General features: G+C 44.2%; 1 protein-coding gene across 3 annotated transcripts in view; it reads right to left on the bottom strand.

Moving 5' to 3' along the window:
- The window catches only part of LOC116818044 (ras GTPase-activating-like protein IQGAP1), a 122,799-nt gene that overhangs the window by 99,344 nt on the left and 6,081 nt on the right, over positions 1–17,374 (bottom strand). For all 3 annotated transcript variants that reach the window (XM_032768660.2, XM_032768658.2, XM_075069781.1), the window contains exon 2: positions 13,240–13,339. In XM_032768660.2, coding sequence (XP_032624551.1) covers positions 13,240–13,339 — 100 coding nt within the window. The remainder of the gene's footprint in view (positions 1–13,239; positions 13,340–17,374) is intronic.

The raw sequence follows: 17,374 nt of genomic DNA, 5'->3' as shown, positions 1-17,374 counted from the left end.
GAGATCAGGCTAAGTGATCGCAATGATTCCTTCTGTCCTTAGAATCTATGAATCTGTGAATTCCCTATAGACAAGTAGCTCGACAGAACTGCAAATTCCCACTCTTGGATTCTTGAGATGAGACAAACTTCCATTCACAGCTTCTCGAGGAAAAAGCACAATAAGCAGTTCATTATCTAGGTCCCAGGGGATCCAGCAAAGAGAATGTCTAATTTACAATCTCCACCACCCTCTGCAACTGCCATCAAGTAAAAACAAGCTTCAGTGTTGGCTTTCCACTCTTCCCAATCGGCAGCCTGCCTGGAATGTTGCAAAGAACTGAGGAGGCAGCCAAGTGACACACCTAGTGCAATGCCAAGCAGCAGTTACTACACATTTTAACCTTTTCATGCACAAGAAGAGAATCCAAAGCAGGAAAATTCAGTTAATATTCTTCAGTAGTTGCAATTTCCATATGGCTTGAATGTATAGTCCCAAGCAAAGGACACGGCACTAATTTAACAGAAAGTGGATGTAGTTCCCACACTGCTTCAGACACAGGATACATACAATGGATATGATCCAAATCTGCTTCAATGTTTTGCCCCTACTAGCCTGTATCACAGAGATGTTCACAGGCAAAACAATCTCAATGTGGCCACACAGAACAATCTCTTCTGGAATGAACAGGTGTTCTCCCACAGTTTATTTAAACAGTGCCTTCAGCTTTGAGAGATTCTGCTAGTTGGAGAACGATTCCTTATAGTTTAACATGAGTAATACCAATTGAACCAGTAATCTCCCAAGCCACTAGAAATTTACGTGCACCCACGTATGCAGAAAAATAGGGAATGCCCTTCCTCTCCCTCAGCCAGGCAGAGCAGTCTTCTGCAGCAGCTTGATAGGATTATTATTAATCATTTCAATTACAGTAGCATTTAGGAACCCCAGTAACAGATCACAGCCCTACTGTGCTTGACAAAGTACAAACAAAAAGTCTCTGCCCTGAAGACCTTACAATCAACATGCTAGACAGGATTAAACAGGTGAACAAAACAGACAAATGAGATGGGGGGGTGGTATTGGAGATAATTAAAGCAAATAGTTTTGCAGTAAAGCAGAAGTCATAGTCTGGCACTTGTCTAACCAATGCCATACAGATGAGATTTGTAGGCACCACAGCAAAGACAAATTTTAAGAAAGAATTTAAAAGAACATACAGTAGCAGCTCTCCAAATTTTACTGTTTGATGAATCTTTCCCATGCATAGAGGACTGCATGGGGAAAAGTACAGAGATGTTTTAGGGAGAAGCAATAAGGCAAATAATCAAGACTGTTGTCAGTGGTCAAGCAAAGGTAGAGGCTGACAGCTTGATAAATTAGGAGACCTAATAGAAAGGGTTCAGCTAACCTGGGAAGGACCATAAACGCAAGGATAAGGAGATTGCATCTGATGCAATGGAGGAGGAGCAGCAGCCATTGGATGGAGGCAAAGAGGGGGTAATGATGTGACAAGGCAGAAAGATGATCCTTGCAGTTATGTTTTGAATGGACTTGAGAGGGACAATATGGGAAGCAGCAAGGCCAGAGAGAATGAGATAGCTGAGTCATGAATGATGAGCCTGAACAGCCTTGGCAGTCTATGTAGAGAGAAAAGCTCAAATCTTTGAAATTTTATGCAGATAGAAAGTTTCAAGACCTGTATATGGCCTTCATCTCTGTGTCAAGAGAGAGGGCGGATGAGAAAGATGATTTCCAGATTACAGGCCTGAGTGACTAGGAGGAGGATGGTGCAGAGAAATGTGGGAGAGGGTAAGATTTGGGAGGAGCGGGGGGAGAAAGATCAAAAACTCAGTTTTGATCATGCTGATCTTAAGTTATCAGCTAGACATCCATGTAGTGATGTTAGAAAGTAAAGGCCAAGATGCGAGATTAGAGGGAGGGAGGGAGATAGGCCTTCACAAGATATGTACATTTGCAAGCCATTAGAGTAGAGAAGGTATTTGAAGCTATGTTTGTAGATAAGAGCACCTACATATAGGGTGTAAAGAAAGAACAGTAGGAGCCAAAGACAGAGCCTTGGGGTGGGGTGGTGGGGAAAGTGGTGGGACAGGACACCTACTGAAGAAGGGAGAAGGACCCACCAAACAAGACACTGATGGAGTGGTTGAAGAACCATGGGAAGGGTGGAGTCACCAAAGCCAAAGGAATGCAGTATTTTAGCAAGTACGGTATGGCCAAAGCCATGCAGAGATCAAGCAGGATGTAGAAGTGGAGGTCCTATGATTTGGCCAGGAAATGGTCATTCAGAACCTTCATGAGAGCAGTTCCAGCTGAGCAGAGGAGACAAAATCCAGATTGGAGTGGTCAAGGATGGAACTGGAGGAGAGGAATTCAAGGCAGCAGTTCTAAACAGCACTTGAATAAACCTGGAGATAAAGGGGAGACAGGGTGACAAACAGGCAAGCAGGAGGGATCATGGGCTTGTTTCCTCATTAAGAGGGAGACTAAAGCATGCTGGTATTGTGAGGAGAGGAAGCCTGAGGAGAGTGAGACTGAGAGTGAAGGAGAGAGTCATTGGGACAAATGCAGGAATTATAAAGAGGAGAGCAGACGCTTCCCTGTCCATGATGAGGCCAAGGGCAGAATGGAGGGCAGCAAGAGGAAGGTCACATCAAACTGTATTGATTTTCTCCTTCAAAATGTCTGAGATCCTGTTAGAGTGAAAATTGTGGGCAAGAAAGCTAAGATTTAAGAAAGGAATCAGAGATGGCAAATAGGGAGCTAGGATTGCAGCCTGGGATTCAGTTAGGGTGGAAACATTGATTTGTCTAGGTAGAAAGTGACACAATTGAAAAAAAGAAACCACACTGTAGAGCCGGAAAGCAACATGATTGTAAGACTACCACAGAGATGGAAGTTCCCAATTTACTCTTCCACTGGCTACATTAGAGTGAAATATTACTATTACAGCACTAAACCCCTATTTTTTGCTCTGAAATTTCTCATGCCACTCTCCGTCCACAGGTTAACCTTAGAAAAGTTTAAAGAAAATTCAGCCAGCCTTCTGAATTAGTGAAGTATGAAATACGTCTCTTACTCTTTTGGGAGGGAGGGGGAAGGTAATTGTACTTTTTTTCATCAAAAACTCAAAACCAGTGTGATTTTCAAACTTAGTATGTACAAGAACAGTCATTGCACACATCTGAGACAGTTTGTTAAAATGGACACATTTAAAGCAACTGAAAACAAGGTATCTAGCATGTGCAGCATATAATTTTCCTTAATGAAATAAGCATGAATCACTTCTGATAACAAAAGAGGAACATCTGGCTCAAAGAACAGACCTTGAAATGAACACTATTTATTTAAATAATTACACTATGCTTAGTCCTTTCACTTAACCCTCAACTCCTTTGCCATCTCTTCTCCAGTGCAAAAAGTCTCTCCCTCACAAACCTCCAGCTCTGGTTCACTTCCTGTTTCTCCACTCCTGTTCTCATGCTGCTGGTTGCCTTTGGAGAAAGTCTGTGCATGGTAATGCAGATGTCCTCCATTACAAATCTATTCACTCTTCCTTCAGTACTGCCATATACAATTGTTCACATCAATTACCTTGAGCTCCTTTCCTCCAATTCTGCCCTGGATCCCTTTTAGTCCAGTTTCCACCCTTTCTACTCCACTTAAATACACCCATTGAAGTCTCTAACAATCTCTTTCTGGCCATATCTCAGGGCCTCTTCTCCATCCTCATCCTTCTCAACCTTTCTTCTGCCTTAAACATGGTCATTAATACTTTCCTTCTCAAAATACTGTTCTCCTTAAGCTTTAAAACTCAGCACTGGTCCGCCTTCTGTCTTTCTGGTCATGTCTTCAGCATCTTTCAATGGATTCTCCTCTTATCCTCTACCATGTTCTGTAAGAGCTTTGTCTTCAGTCCACTCTTCTCTCTCTCTCTTTCTACACCTTTTCTTTGATCCAGATCTGTTCGCATGGTTTCAACTATAATCTTTAAAGTATTGACTCTTAAAGCTATCCTCTCCACTACTGAACTGCCTCTCTCAATCCAATCCCACATGTGTTCCTGGAAGCCTCTCCATCACTTTCAAATTTAGTGTGGTCAAGAGCAAGCCCCACATCTTCCCTCCAAAACTTTCCCACTCCCCACATTTTCTATCATTGTTGACAACATCAACATTATCTCTCTCCTCCACACTGTACAACCAGGCTATGTCTAAATTCTGATACTGCAGTGGTTCTCAAACTTTTTTTTTTACTGGTGACCCCTTTCACATAGTAAGCCTCTAAGTGTGCCCCCCACTCTCCATAAATGAAAAATACTGGTTTATATATTTAACATTATTATAAATGCTGGAGGCAAAGCAGGGTTTGGGATGGACCCTGGCAGCTCGTGACCCCGCATGTAATAACCTCATGACCCCCTGAGGGGTCCTGACCCCCAGTCTGAGAACCCTGTGATACTGCTTCCTCCACAACATCTTTAAAATATGACATTTGCTATCTGTCCAGTCACCTAAAATTCTCATCCAGGACCTCACCATCTTGTCTTGATTACTATAACCTCCTCTTCCTTGGCCTCTCCAACACACAAGTTACTCCTTGCTCCTCTTCCATTCACCTTCAAGGCCATGAAAAACTTTGTTTAGCCAAACTTTTCTTCTATCACATCATTCTATCACACTCTCTCTGCTCCACCAATGATGTCCTTCTCAATATCCTGTTTATCTGCTTTTCTCCACAATTAGCTCTATGTTACCACTATGCACAGAATGCCCTCCTCAGGTTGAACACAAATATAGAATCACAGAATCATGGAAGATTAGGGTTGGAAGACACCTCAGGAGGTCGTCTAGTCCAACTCCCTCCTCAAAGCAGGACCAACACCAACTAAATCATCCCAGCAAGGGCTTCGTCAAGCCGGGCCTTAAAAACTCTAAGGACGGAGATTCCACCACCTCCCTAGGTAACCCATTCCAGTGCTTCACCACCCTCCTAGTGAAAAAGCTTTTCCTAATGTCCAGCCTAGACAGCCCCCACTGCAACTTGAGACCATTGCCCCTTGTTCTGTCATTTCCCACCACTGAGAACAGCTGAGATCCATTCTCTTTGGAACCCCCTTCAGGTAATTGAAGGCTGCTATTAAATCCCCCCTCATTCTTCTCTTCTGCAGACTAAACAAGCCCAGTTCCCTCAGCCTCTCCTCATAAGTCATGTGCCCCAGCCCGCTGATCATTTTCATTGCCCTCCGCTGGACTCTCTCTAGTTTCTCCACATTCTTTCGGTAGTGGGGGACCCAAAACTGGACGCAATACTCCAGATGTGGTCTCACCAATGCTGAATAGAGGGGAATAATCACTTCCCTAGATCTGCTGGCAATGATCCAAATATATATTATTTAAATCAGATTTTTTAATTTACATGTTAGTTATTTACTTTCTTTCTATTTTACAGTCTTCAATTGATGAAGTGGATGGTTTGCTCTTGTTTCTTTAATTAATTTCCTGTTAGTAGAATTTCAGATTTTGCAAATTTCACATTTAAAGTGCTCGTCTATGCTAGAAAATAAGTCCACAGCCTTATTAACATCCTAACTATGAGAACATACACCAAAACACAAAACTGCAGATAGCCCAGGCTACATTTGCAACCCACACCACCTTCCCATAAACTGAATGTCTACAAGTCAAAAAACCTGAATACTTCTATCGGGATTTCCAGTTTGATGCTGATGGGACTTGTGCTCCTAAGTCACTTCAGGAGCTTTTGAAAATCCCACCCTTAGGTACCTAAACATAGGCTTTGACAATTTTGCCCTGTGTTTATATATATATTAAGATTATGAAAAATATTTCAAATCAATTTATTCAAAAACACAATTTTAAACCTTGATGCTACAAACACTTACGCATATGCTTAACTTTAATACCTAGTTCTTACAAAGCACTTTTCATCCATAGATCTCAAAGAGCTTTATAAAGGAGGCCAGTATCGTTAACCCCATTTAAGCATGAGTAATCCCACTGAAGTCAAGTATAGGGGATTATTCATGTAAGTAAAGTTGTATACCTGCTTAAATAAGTGCAGGATCACGGCCTTAATTTTCAATATTTTGTTTTATGTCTATAGCAGTTTTGTAAAACTCAAATGAGCGGCGTTCTAAAACAAGCGTTTTAATTTAATAGAGTTGCAATAGCACACATTTTAAATTGGTTTCACAAAGCCCAAGCATGATTTAAATCATTTTAACTGTTTTAAATTATTTAAAATTACCTTGATTTAAATCACTCTTCCCAGAAGTTATGGTGTCATAAACAGATAGCTAAGGGTCAATGTCTCTTTTACCTGTAAAGGGTTAAGAAGCTCAGTAAACCTGGCCGACACCTGACCAGAGGACCAATAAGGGGACAAAATACTTTCAAATCTTGGTGGAGGGAAGTCTTTGTTTGTGCTTTTTGTGTTGTTCGCTCTTGGGGCTAAGAGGGACCAGACGTACACCCAGGCTTTCCCAATCTTTCTGAATCAGTCTTTCATGTTTCAAAATTGTAAGTAATAGCCAGGCAAGGCGGATTAGTCTTATGTTTGTTTTCTTAACTTGTAAATGTGTTCCTTTGCTGAAGGATTTTTTACCTCTGTTTGCTCTAACTTTGAATCTAAGGATAGTGGAGGAGTCCCTCTGGTCTATATGAATGTGAATACCCTGTAAAGCATTTTCATCCTGATTTTACAGAGATCATTTTTACCTTTTCTTTCTTTAATTAAAAGCTTTCTTTTTAATAACCTGATTGATTTCTCCTTGTTTTAAGACCCAAGGGGTTTGGGTCTGGGCTTCCCAGGGAAGGTTTTGGGGGAACAGAAAGTGTGCCAGACACTAAATTCTGGCTGGTGGCAACGTACCAGATTTAAGACAGTAATTAAGCTTAAAAGTGTTCATGTAGGTCCCCACTTTTTGTACCTTAAAGTTCAAAGTGGGGGAAAAACCTTGACATATGGGCTTAAAGCAGAAATCACTTTGTGAAAGTTTGTTGACTGTGTTATACAAAAAGTCAGACTGGATGATCATAATGGTTTCTTCCAGCCTTAAAATCTATGAAAAATAACAAGCCCAAACTCCCTTTCTAGCTGCTGAAACTCACCCACTTCTCCAGAATCTAATGGTCTCTGTAAAGCCTTTATTCAGAATGTAAAATTGAGACAGAGGGGGTTGGGAAGTAGGGAAAGAAGTGTTTGTCTTTTCCTCTTCTAGTAATCTAGAGGGAAGGCAAAAAGCAGGAGAATGAGGTTTCCCATACACACAGCTAAGAAGTGTGTTTTGGGATAGGAGAGCTTCAGACAAACCTGAACCTACTACCAAAGCTGAAACCAAAGACAGGCCTCTCCTAAAAAGGAGTCAAAGATAGTACCCTGGTGAGGAAATGAGAAAATGGTGAGAATCTTTGCTTCAAAATGACTTCCTGTCAACAGGTAACTAATTCTAGCTTTCTCCTGCTGCACGGCTTTGCACAGCATCTGAAACACGCAACTGCAGCAACAGAAACTCTAGCGAGAATCTGGCACAAATTCATTTGCAGGAGAAAATCTCCCAAGCTGAACTTCAGTGATCACAATTAAACTGTCAACTAGTTGCCAAAACTGATCCAGGAGTAACCAATAACCAGCAACTCAATTCACACTAAAAATGACAAGCCATGCAGGAGTGAGACTCTCTGAATAACCACATACTCTACAAATAGAACAGGAGTACTTGTAGCACCTTATAAACTAACAAATTTATTTGAGCATAAGCTTTCGGGGACTATAGCCCACTTCTTCGGATGCCCACGAAAGCTTATGCTCAAATAAATTTGTTAGTCTCTAAGGTGCCACAAGTACTCCTGTTCTTTTTGCGGATACAGACGAGCATGGCTGCTACTCTGAAACCACACATTCTACCTAACAAAATACCAAGAGATGGAAAGCAGTTTCTTCTCTTTCCTTGAAAAACTGGCTTTCCCTGCTTCTCCACCAGGTCTGCCCATGCTAGGGGCAATATCCTAGTTAAATTTATATCAATGGACTTCTTCCAATCTCATCTAGTGCCCAGCACCAAGAACCAGCTCCAAAATCCAGTACACTTCTACGCCGATATAACATGAATTCGAATATAACGTGGCAATGGAGTGCTTGGGGGGGGGGGGGTGCACACTCCAGCGGCTGAAAGCAAGCTCGATAGAACACAGTTTCACCTATAACGCGGTAAGATTTTTTGGCTCCCGAGGACCGTGTTATATCAGGGTAGAGGTGTATTTCAAACATTATTGGGTATTCATAGATTCAAAGGCCAGAAAGGACCATTGTGATCATCTAGTCTTAACTCTTGTATAGAGGTATATAGGCCACAGAACTTCCCCAAAATAATTCCTAGAGCGTACTTATTTTGGTCCTACAGAGTGCAATGCCAGGCTACCGCAAGCAAATTGAGGAACACCAGCCAGTATAGTCCTGGCAATAGCTCTCTAATACCAGGTAATCAAGTTCATCCATCTTAGTATTTAGACTTCTACCATATGTATACAAGCACTTATAAAATCTGTCAATATTTAGGTGTCTGTCTTCATGTGATGTAATTCAATGGGACTCTTTTTTGCTTAACTGTTTCTTTTCAGTTCTGACCTGTACTTTATCAACTTCCATCCTCTCTCATCTTTACTAGGATATAAAGCAGTGGTTCTCAAACTTTTGTACCGGTGACCCTTTCACATAGTAACTCTCTGAGTGTGCCTCCAATTATCATTTAAAAACACTTTTTTATATATTGAACACGATTATAAATCCTGGAGGTAAAGTGGGGTTTGAGGTGAAGGCTGACAGCTCGCAACCCCTCATGTAATAACCTCGCGACCCCCTGAGGGGTCCTGACTCCCAGTTTGAGAACCCCTGATATAGAACATCCCTTTTAAATAAATCCTCCCTTAAGGGATGTCTCTGTCTGAACCATGTGCTCCTCCACACCTGTCAGCTCTCCCCAGCCTTTAGTTTAAAAATTCTTCTACAATCTTTTTAATTGTACATGCCAGAAATCCAGTTCCATTTCAATTTAGCTGGAGCCCGTCCTTCCTGTATAAGTTGCTCCTTTCCCAAAAGGTTCCCCAGTTCCTAATAAACCTAAATCCCTCCTCCCAACACCATTGTCTCATCCATGCATTAAGACCCTGGAATTCTTCCCAACTGGCAGGGAGCATGTGAAACTGGAAGACTTTCAGAGAATGCTACTGTGGAGGTCCTGGACTTTAAATCTCTTATCTTGCCGCCTAAATTTGGCTTGCAGGACCTCTGTTCTACCTTCCTCTACATCACTGATAGCTATGTGTATCACAACCATCTACTTCTTTTGGAAACACTACCTCATCCCTATGGGATGGGTCCCAGAACCATGTAGAAAGCAGTAAAGGCACACTCTCCTGCAGATCTGAATGGTCAGTGCTAAATTCTATAATAGACCATAATCCCAACTGTCTTTATTTCACTTGGCATGGGACGCGCAGTAGATGTACACATTTGATCTGAAGAGGCAATTCTCCACAGAAAACTGCCTGCCCTGTATCCATACTTGCTAAAGCATGATCAGACAGCAGCACAGGAATCCTAGGGGAGATGCCAGAACCCAAACTTTTTGTTGTTGTTTTAACATAAATACAGCTTTCACAGCATAGGTCTAAACTACTGCACCAAACAAAATACCGAGATACCAGCTCAGAAGATGTGAAAAAGGAGACACAATGGGAAGGCACTTGAGAGTCTCAGCAAAAATCTTTGGACAGGAGAGAGGAAGAGAGTTACTGTCTCAGACAAGTAGACAGAATTTTTGTGGAGTTCTGATATAAGCAGAACCTGTTGGCTTCACAATTAATTAAGAAGAAAACAATGTACAAAGCAGAAAAACCCTGAAAGGGTCTCATTTCCTGCCACGTGGACTTCTATAATTCATAGATTGAGGCCAAGAGGGACCGTTATGATCATCTAGTCCAGGGGTCTCAAACTCAAATGACCACGAGGGCCACATGAGGACTAGTGCATTGACCCAAGGGCCACATCACTGACACACACCCCTCGCGGCCTCTGGCCCCGCCCCCACTCCACCACTTCCATTAGGCCCTGCCTCTTCCCAACCCTTCCCTGCCCCATTCCAACCCCTTCCCCGAAGTCCCCACCCCAGCACTGCCCCAGGGGGTGCAGAAAGGGTGCAGGGTGCGGTAGGGGCTCAGGGCAAGGAGTGGGTGTGTGGGGGTGCAAGAGGGTGAGGGGGTGCGGCACGGGGTCAGGGTGCAGGTTACAGCAGGTGGCTCAGGGCAGGGAGTGCAGGATGGTTCCAGGATATGGCACGGGGCTCAGGGCAGGGAGTCGGGGTGCAGGAGGGGTTCAGTGTACGAGCTCCAGCCCAGCGCCGCTTACCTAGAGCGGCTCTGGGGTGGCAAAGGCGCGCACTGGGGCCAGGGCAGGCTCCCTGCCTGCCTGCCCCGGCCCCCAGCCCCGCGCTGCTCTGTTCCAGGAAGAAGCTAGAACTGTGTCTATGTAGACCCTGAGGGAGGGGGACGGGCTCAGCGTTCTGTGCATCTGCTGCTCTTGCCGCACCTCCAGGTACCTCCCATGAAGCTCCCATTGGTCATGGTTCCCTGTTCCCGGCCAATGGGAGCTGCATGGGGTGATGCCTGGAAGGAGGCAACGCAGGAGCCCTCTGCCTCCTTACCCCTCCCCCCCTGGACTGAAGGGACGTGCTGCCAGCTGCTTCAGAGAGCGGTGCAGGGCTCACAGCACCACAGGAGGCAATCCCGTGGGTAGGCAAAGGAGCCGGGGGTGGGGGGGGCACGGAGAGCTTGACGGTCCATGCACAAGAGCCACATGAGGCCCATGGGCTGTGTGTTTGAGACCCCTGATCTAGTCTGACTTCCTGCATAACACTGGCCACAGATTTCACCCAGTGATTCAGGCATCGACCCTTACAACTAATGGTTGAACTAAAGCATGCCTCTATATCCTCAGAGCCAACTTCATTTTCTCCTTTAAAAATATTTATTAAATGCCTTCTTTGTAGTCCCATTGCCTGTGCCAACAGTTGGTGAATATGAACTTGACTGCTTTCCCTCCCTAGCATCAACTCTACCATGTGTGCTGTGTATGCCAAAAATGCCACCCCAGAGGCAGGGAGAAATTTTCAAACAAATTCTAAGCCCATAATTCTTGGAAATAGAATTACTATACATTCAACACCTTCTAAACAACAAAAGCATCTTATTGTAACAGCTAATTGCCTTAATCTCTGACCATTAAAAAGAGGCAGAATTGGCTCAACTGGTTACTCAGAGGGCAAGAAGAACACAATTAGCATGTCATCTCTCATCATACAAAGAAGTACGACAAAAAGCTTAACAGAGCCTTAAAGTCAAGAATCAGTATGGCAAATCTGACAGACTTGGACAAAGTTTACTACTCAGTATGTATAGTTCCTCCCCCTTTTCAATGAGTACCATGTTCTTCCACATGCCCCATCCACACCACCATAAAAAAACAAAATGAAAACAAAACAAATGCTACTCTAAATTTAATTCAGCACAAGCAGTTGCTGCTCCTCAGTTCCCTTTCTGCTTTTCATTACTATTTCCAATGAGTCATAAGGAAAGTATTCAGAACGAGGAAAAGATAGTGGTAGTCTATTCCAATCCTCCCCCATCCTTCACCCACTGCTCAGAAAATACAGCTCTACATGCACATTCCAATATATTTCCAGTCCAAACTGCAAAAAGCAATGAGTCCTGTGGCACCTTAAAGACTAATAGTTGTATTGGAGAATAAGCTTTCGTGGGTGAATACCCACTTCGTCAGACACATTTCCAGTCCAAACTGTCACTCCCAGCCAACTCATGAGGTCACCAATGAAACAGAAAAGGAAGCTGGGAAGAAACATCGGCAGAAGTCCAAACAGGAGCTGACACAAAGCTCCAGCTGAGCTTATGGGAATTAGACAATACCTCATTCAGCCTACAACAGATGGAAACAGAAAATGGAATCCTGCTCACTCAGCAGAACCAGTAAGCCTCACTATCAGGACATCTTCATATTGATCTGGAAGGAAGTAAACTGAAAAACAATTTCCATAACACGCACTGATCATTGAATGAGTGGTCAGCAGAGCTTGAACCTGGGATTTTCAGCACTGCAGCCTAGACCTCTACCACTGGAGCTGAAGTACTATCATGTGGTTTATGAACCAGTTTCTAGAGAGGAATACATCAGGCACTGAAACAGTGAGATATACGTACAGAAGTAGCCCCATTTTGCAAGGTGCATAACCATGCACATAAATATAGCAGATTCTTTTGAAAAGCTGCGCAAGTGGATTCAACTTGAGTTTGACATATTAGAGCCGTGGGTTCTACTTCCAGCTCTACAGAAGTGACCTTGTGCTCAGATAGTCAACAAATCACTGGAAGAGGTAAGATTTAAATTCACAGTTTCCTGGCTCCCAGCTCAATGTGCTTTTTCCTAAAGGATATTTTGAAGGAGAAGGATATGCAGGCAGACTCATGCAACTCTGTATAGCTTGGAAACATGTACAGGTAGAACATTCAGAAAATTAAGGAGCAAGTGTAGAACAAGTTCTACTGCCAAGATACTCCATCTTGTATCTTGGCCAAGTATGACTGGGTTTTCATGGAGTCAACAGTCATCTCTCTGACCCCAAGACCAATCACCTGCCAAATTTCAAATTTTCCACCAAATTTCAAAAGCACTAGATTTGTTCAAAATGTTTGGAAAAAATGTATTGATATTGGCAAAATTATTTTTCCCAAATCTTGTTCGTGGAAACGTAAGGCTGAGACCCACCATGGAAAATTTCATCCAAAACCATAACATTTTGGCAAAGTTATAAGAAACTAAAAACAGAGGATTATAGTGGAAAGTGTTAGGTAGTCTTACCTGTGTCACTACTCTCTCCACCTATAATGCAGACATAAAATTTTACACATACAATATTTTTTAATTACATATGCATACAGGGTAAGCCAATCACATCAACACAGTTTTCTGCACTGACCTCATATACTGTTTCCTTGCCCACTTATACAATATGTACACATTTTCTAGCTATCTACCTCATATAGCCACTCAACAACAGTCAAGGGCTAAATTATGTCCAAAAACTCTCTTAAGCAGGTACAATAATACCTCTCAATATCTCATTAGTTTCAAGCCTCCTCTCCTTACCTCTTTGCTTCCTCCAGATGACAAAGATACTCATAAGCCACATTCTGATGTCTTCTCTCATCCATCTCCTCTGCTGTCATCCTCTCATTATCCAGGACAGCTGAAAAGAGTTAAAAACATTGTCAGTCTTCAACATACCTGATACGCAGATATATAAGCGATCCTTGACTTCAGCAGCTTGCCCCTATCTCCATAGTAAAATGTGTCATCTTGCCCAAGGAGAGCCATATCAGTGCACACAGCATATTCTCTATTCTATGTATTACAATAGTACCTGGAGGCCATAGAGGACTGATTGTGCTAGGCACTTTACGAACATATAGTAAGGTAGAGTCCTTTACTGAAAGAGCTTACAGCAGTGGTCACCAACCAGTAGATTGACTGCGGAGCGTCTGCCAGTCGATCACAATCTCTGGCCACTAAAAGTCCATCAACGCAACAGGGCTAAGGCAAGCTCCCTGCATGCCCTTGCCCCGTGCTGCTCCTGGAAGCGGCCAGCACGTCCCTGCATGGGGGGCAGAGGGTTTCCGTGCACTACTCCTGCCAGCAAGCACAGCCCCAACAGCTCCCATTGGCTGGGCACAGGGAACTGAGGCCAGTGGGAGCTGCAGTTGCAGTACCTGCAGGGATCGGCAGTGCATAGAGCCACATGCCACTCCCCGCAGGGTCACGGAGCAAGGACATGCCGTCAGCTTCCAGGAGCGGCGTGGGGCTGGAGCAGGCAGGGAGCCTGCCTTAACCCCACTGCGCCACCACCCGAGGTTAGTGCCACCTGGTGGGAGCCCACACCCCACCTGCACCCCAACCCGAGCCCCCTCCTGGAGCCAGTACCCTGTACTCCCTCCTGCACCCAGAACCCCCTGCTCCAGTCCTTAACTCGCTCCTGGAGCCAGCACTCTGTACCTCCTCCTGAACCCCAACCCCCTGCCCCAGCCCTGAGCCCCCTCCTGGAGCCAGGACCCCATACCCGCTCCTGTACCCCAACACTCTGCCCCAGCCCTGAGCCCCCTCCTGGAGCCAGCACCCTGTACCTCCTCCTGCATCCCAACCCCCTGCCCCAGCCCTGAGCCCCCTCCTGGAGCCAGCACCCTGTACCTCCTCCTGAACCCCAACCCCCTGCCCCAGCCCTGAGCCCCCTCCTGGAGCCAGGACCCCATACCCACTCCTGTACCCCAACACTCTGCCCCAGCCCTGAGCCCCCTCCTGGAGCCAGCACCCTGTACCTTCTCCTGAACCTCAAACCCTGTCCTGCACCCCAACCCCCTGCCTGGAGCCCCCTCCTGCACCCAAACTCCCTCCCAGAGCTTGCAATCCTCACCCCCTCTTGCACTAACCCCCTGGCCTAGGCTCAGCCAGGAGCCCCCTCCCACACTCCAAACCCCTCAGCCCCAGCCCAGAGCCCACACCCCAACTCCCTGCCCCAGCCTGGTGAAACTGACTGAGGGTGAGAGAGAGCAAGCAATGAAGGGAGAGGGGTGAAGTCAGCACAGTGGGGCCTTGGGGGAAGGCGTGGAGCTTTGCGGAATGGGCAGGGTGGATCCTGGATTGCATTTAAATTCAAAAAGTGATCTTGTGCTTAAAAAGGTTGGAAACCACGGGCTTACAATCTAAATAGACAAGACAAAGAGTGGGAGGGGAAACAGAAAACAGAGAGGGCAAATGACTTAGAATCAGAGAACAACAGGGTTGGAAGGGACCTCAGGAGGTCATCTAGTCCAACCCCCTGCTCAAAGCAGGACCAATCCCCAGACAGATTTTTGCCCTAGATCCCTAAATGGCCCCCTCAAAGATTGAACTCACAACCTTGGGTTTAGCAGGCCAAAGCTCAAACCACTGAGCTATCCCTCCTGTAATCGTCCCCTACCCAAGGTGTTACAGCAGATCAGTGTCAGAACCAGAAAAAGAACCCAGGACTCCTGATTCTTTGTCTATGTCCCTCTCTACTATAACACAGTGCCTCTACATGGCTCTTATTCATTATGACTCCATATTATAACAAACAGGATTAAACCTGAGTCCAATTTTTCCACTGTCCTGCACTGGCTTGATGACCAAATCAAGCTGTCCATTACAAATTAAAGAAAACACAATAATTGAAAAATCATTCTTCCCTTTCTCTCCTGTCACGGGCACAGAAGTACCTCGTCTTCTCTTTACTGCTAACCCCTCCATTTACCCAGAGACCCCATCTCATCCACTGATCTCCCTAATGCCCACTTATTCCCTCCTGAATCCTCTCACTCTCTAGTTCTTTCCCCACACACTATAATTACTGCTCCATCTCATCTCTAAGATTACTGAATGGTCTATCTACAAGCCCTGTTTGATATTTCTCTCCTCCAATTCAGCTTCTGGCTCCTGTACTCCACTGAAACTGCTCTCACCAAAGATTCTCATTATCTCTTCATAGGCAAAGATGAGAGTCAATCTCCCAGCCTCATCTTTTGAGCTATCAGTCACCTCATAGCTCAAACAGTGAATGACAGTGAAAGTGAGGTAGGATCAGAAGAGGCTAAACAAGGAAAGAACATGTTATAAATTACTTGGACAAATTAGATGTCTTTAAGTCACCAGGGCTTGATGAAATGCATCCTTGAATACTCAAGGAGCTGAATGAGAAGATATCTGAGCCATTCACGATTATCTTTGAGAATTCATGGAGGATGAGAGAGATTCCAGGAGACTGGAAAAGGGCAAATATAGTGCCCATCTATAAAAAGGGAAATAAGGACACAGGTCCTGCTCCCACTCCACCCTTTCCAGCCCCCTCCCCTGAACCTGCAGTGCCCTCGCTCCTCCTCCCCTCGATCCTCCTGCATGCCATGAAACAGTTGATTGGGAGGTGCTGGGGGGGAAGGGGAGGCACTGATCAGCGGAGCTGCAAGTGGGTGGGAGGCCCTGGGAGCGGGTTGGGAGAGCTGATGTGGGGCTGCTGACGTATTACTGTGGCTCTTTGGCAATATACATTGGTAAATTCTGGCTCCTTCTCAGGCTCAGGTTGGCCACCCCTAATTTAGTTGGTGTTGGTCCTTCTTTGAACAGGGGATTGGACTAGATGACCTCCTGAGGTCTCTTCCAACCCTAATATTCTATGATTCCTCCTGTCCTTTCTCTCAAGTTTCAATATAAATGCTTGTTTATAACACTTTTAACAATTTTGACCCATGAAATGAATACAACACATCCCATTTCATATGTGTAATGAACGTTAAGAACCACTAACTGCCACCCAACCTATTCAATAAAATAAGACATCTTCAAGTTATGCCCTGTTAGACTACATTATTTATATTGCATTCATTAATTAAATTACATTACCATGTGTGAAGTTCTAAATCTTGTGTTATGCAGGAAGTCAGAATAAGATTACTAGAGATTATTTTAATTCCAGACATGAATAGCAGCCTAAAAAAAAAAAAAAAATCTCATTCACATAAAATATTTCTCCTTATGTACATAAATATTTTATGTGAATGAGATTTTAAAATTTACTGTAGCTGGAGCATGTAAAAAAAGCTATCCTATTAAGGATGCCTAAGCAACTAAAACGGAGAAGCTTTAGTGGTCTCATTCTTTGGGACAGGAACTTGAAATTTAGGAAGAGATGGCCTCTGTTAGAGTAATCCTTTTGCTGTGCCCATGAAAATCCACCCAAATTTGGCCAAGTTATAGATCTCTGAAAAAGTGCAGTTTATACATGCTTAAGAGAGGCTTAATAAACCTCCATAACTAAATTACACAGACATTCCCTCCACACTGGGCAGCGTCCAAATTGGAGCTAAGCCAGGTTTTCCATGCAATGGAGCTTTGAACTGCTGTGGGCCAGGTCTGGGGCCTGTGCAACATTAACACTGCCTCCTCATGAATCTGCACTGCAATATAGTATTTAAACTACATAATCACAAGGCAGTATTTCCTAAGAATCCCAACTCATTCAGTGCGCAATTAGTGAGACAGCTGAGCAAGCTTATTTTTGCTTATTTCTGTTCAGTGAGAAAATCCCTATCTCATTCACTGTACAGAGGGTACAAATCTACTCATATACATACATGAACTTTCAGAATCAGACCATTAGTTTCAGTGGATTTATGTCAGATTTATACCGTGATAACTTCAAACACAACTAAGCCCCAAA

Source organism: Chelonoidis abingdonii, chromosome 9, assembly GCF_003597395.2.
Source record: "Chelonoidis abingdonii isolate Lonesome George chromosome 9, CheloAbing_2.0, whole genome shotgun sequence".
Lineage (NCBI taxonomy): Eukaryota > Metazoa > Chordata > Testudines > Testudinidae > Chelonoidis > Chelonoidis abingdonii.
This window is presented reverse-complemented; position numbering and strand designations above follow the sequence as displayed.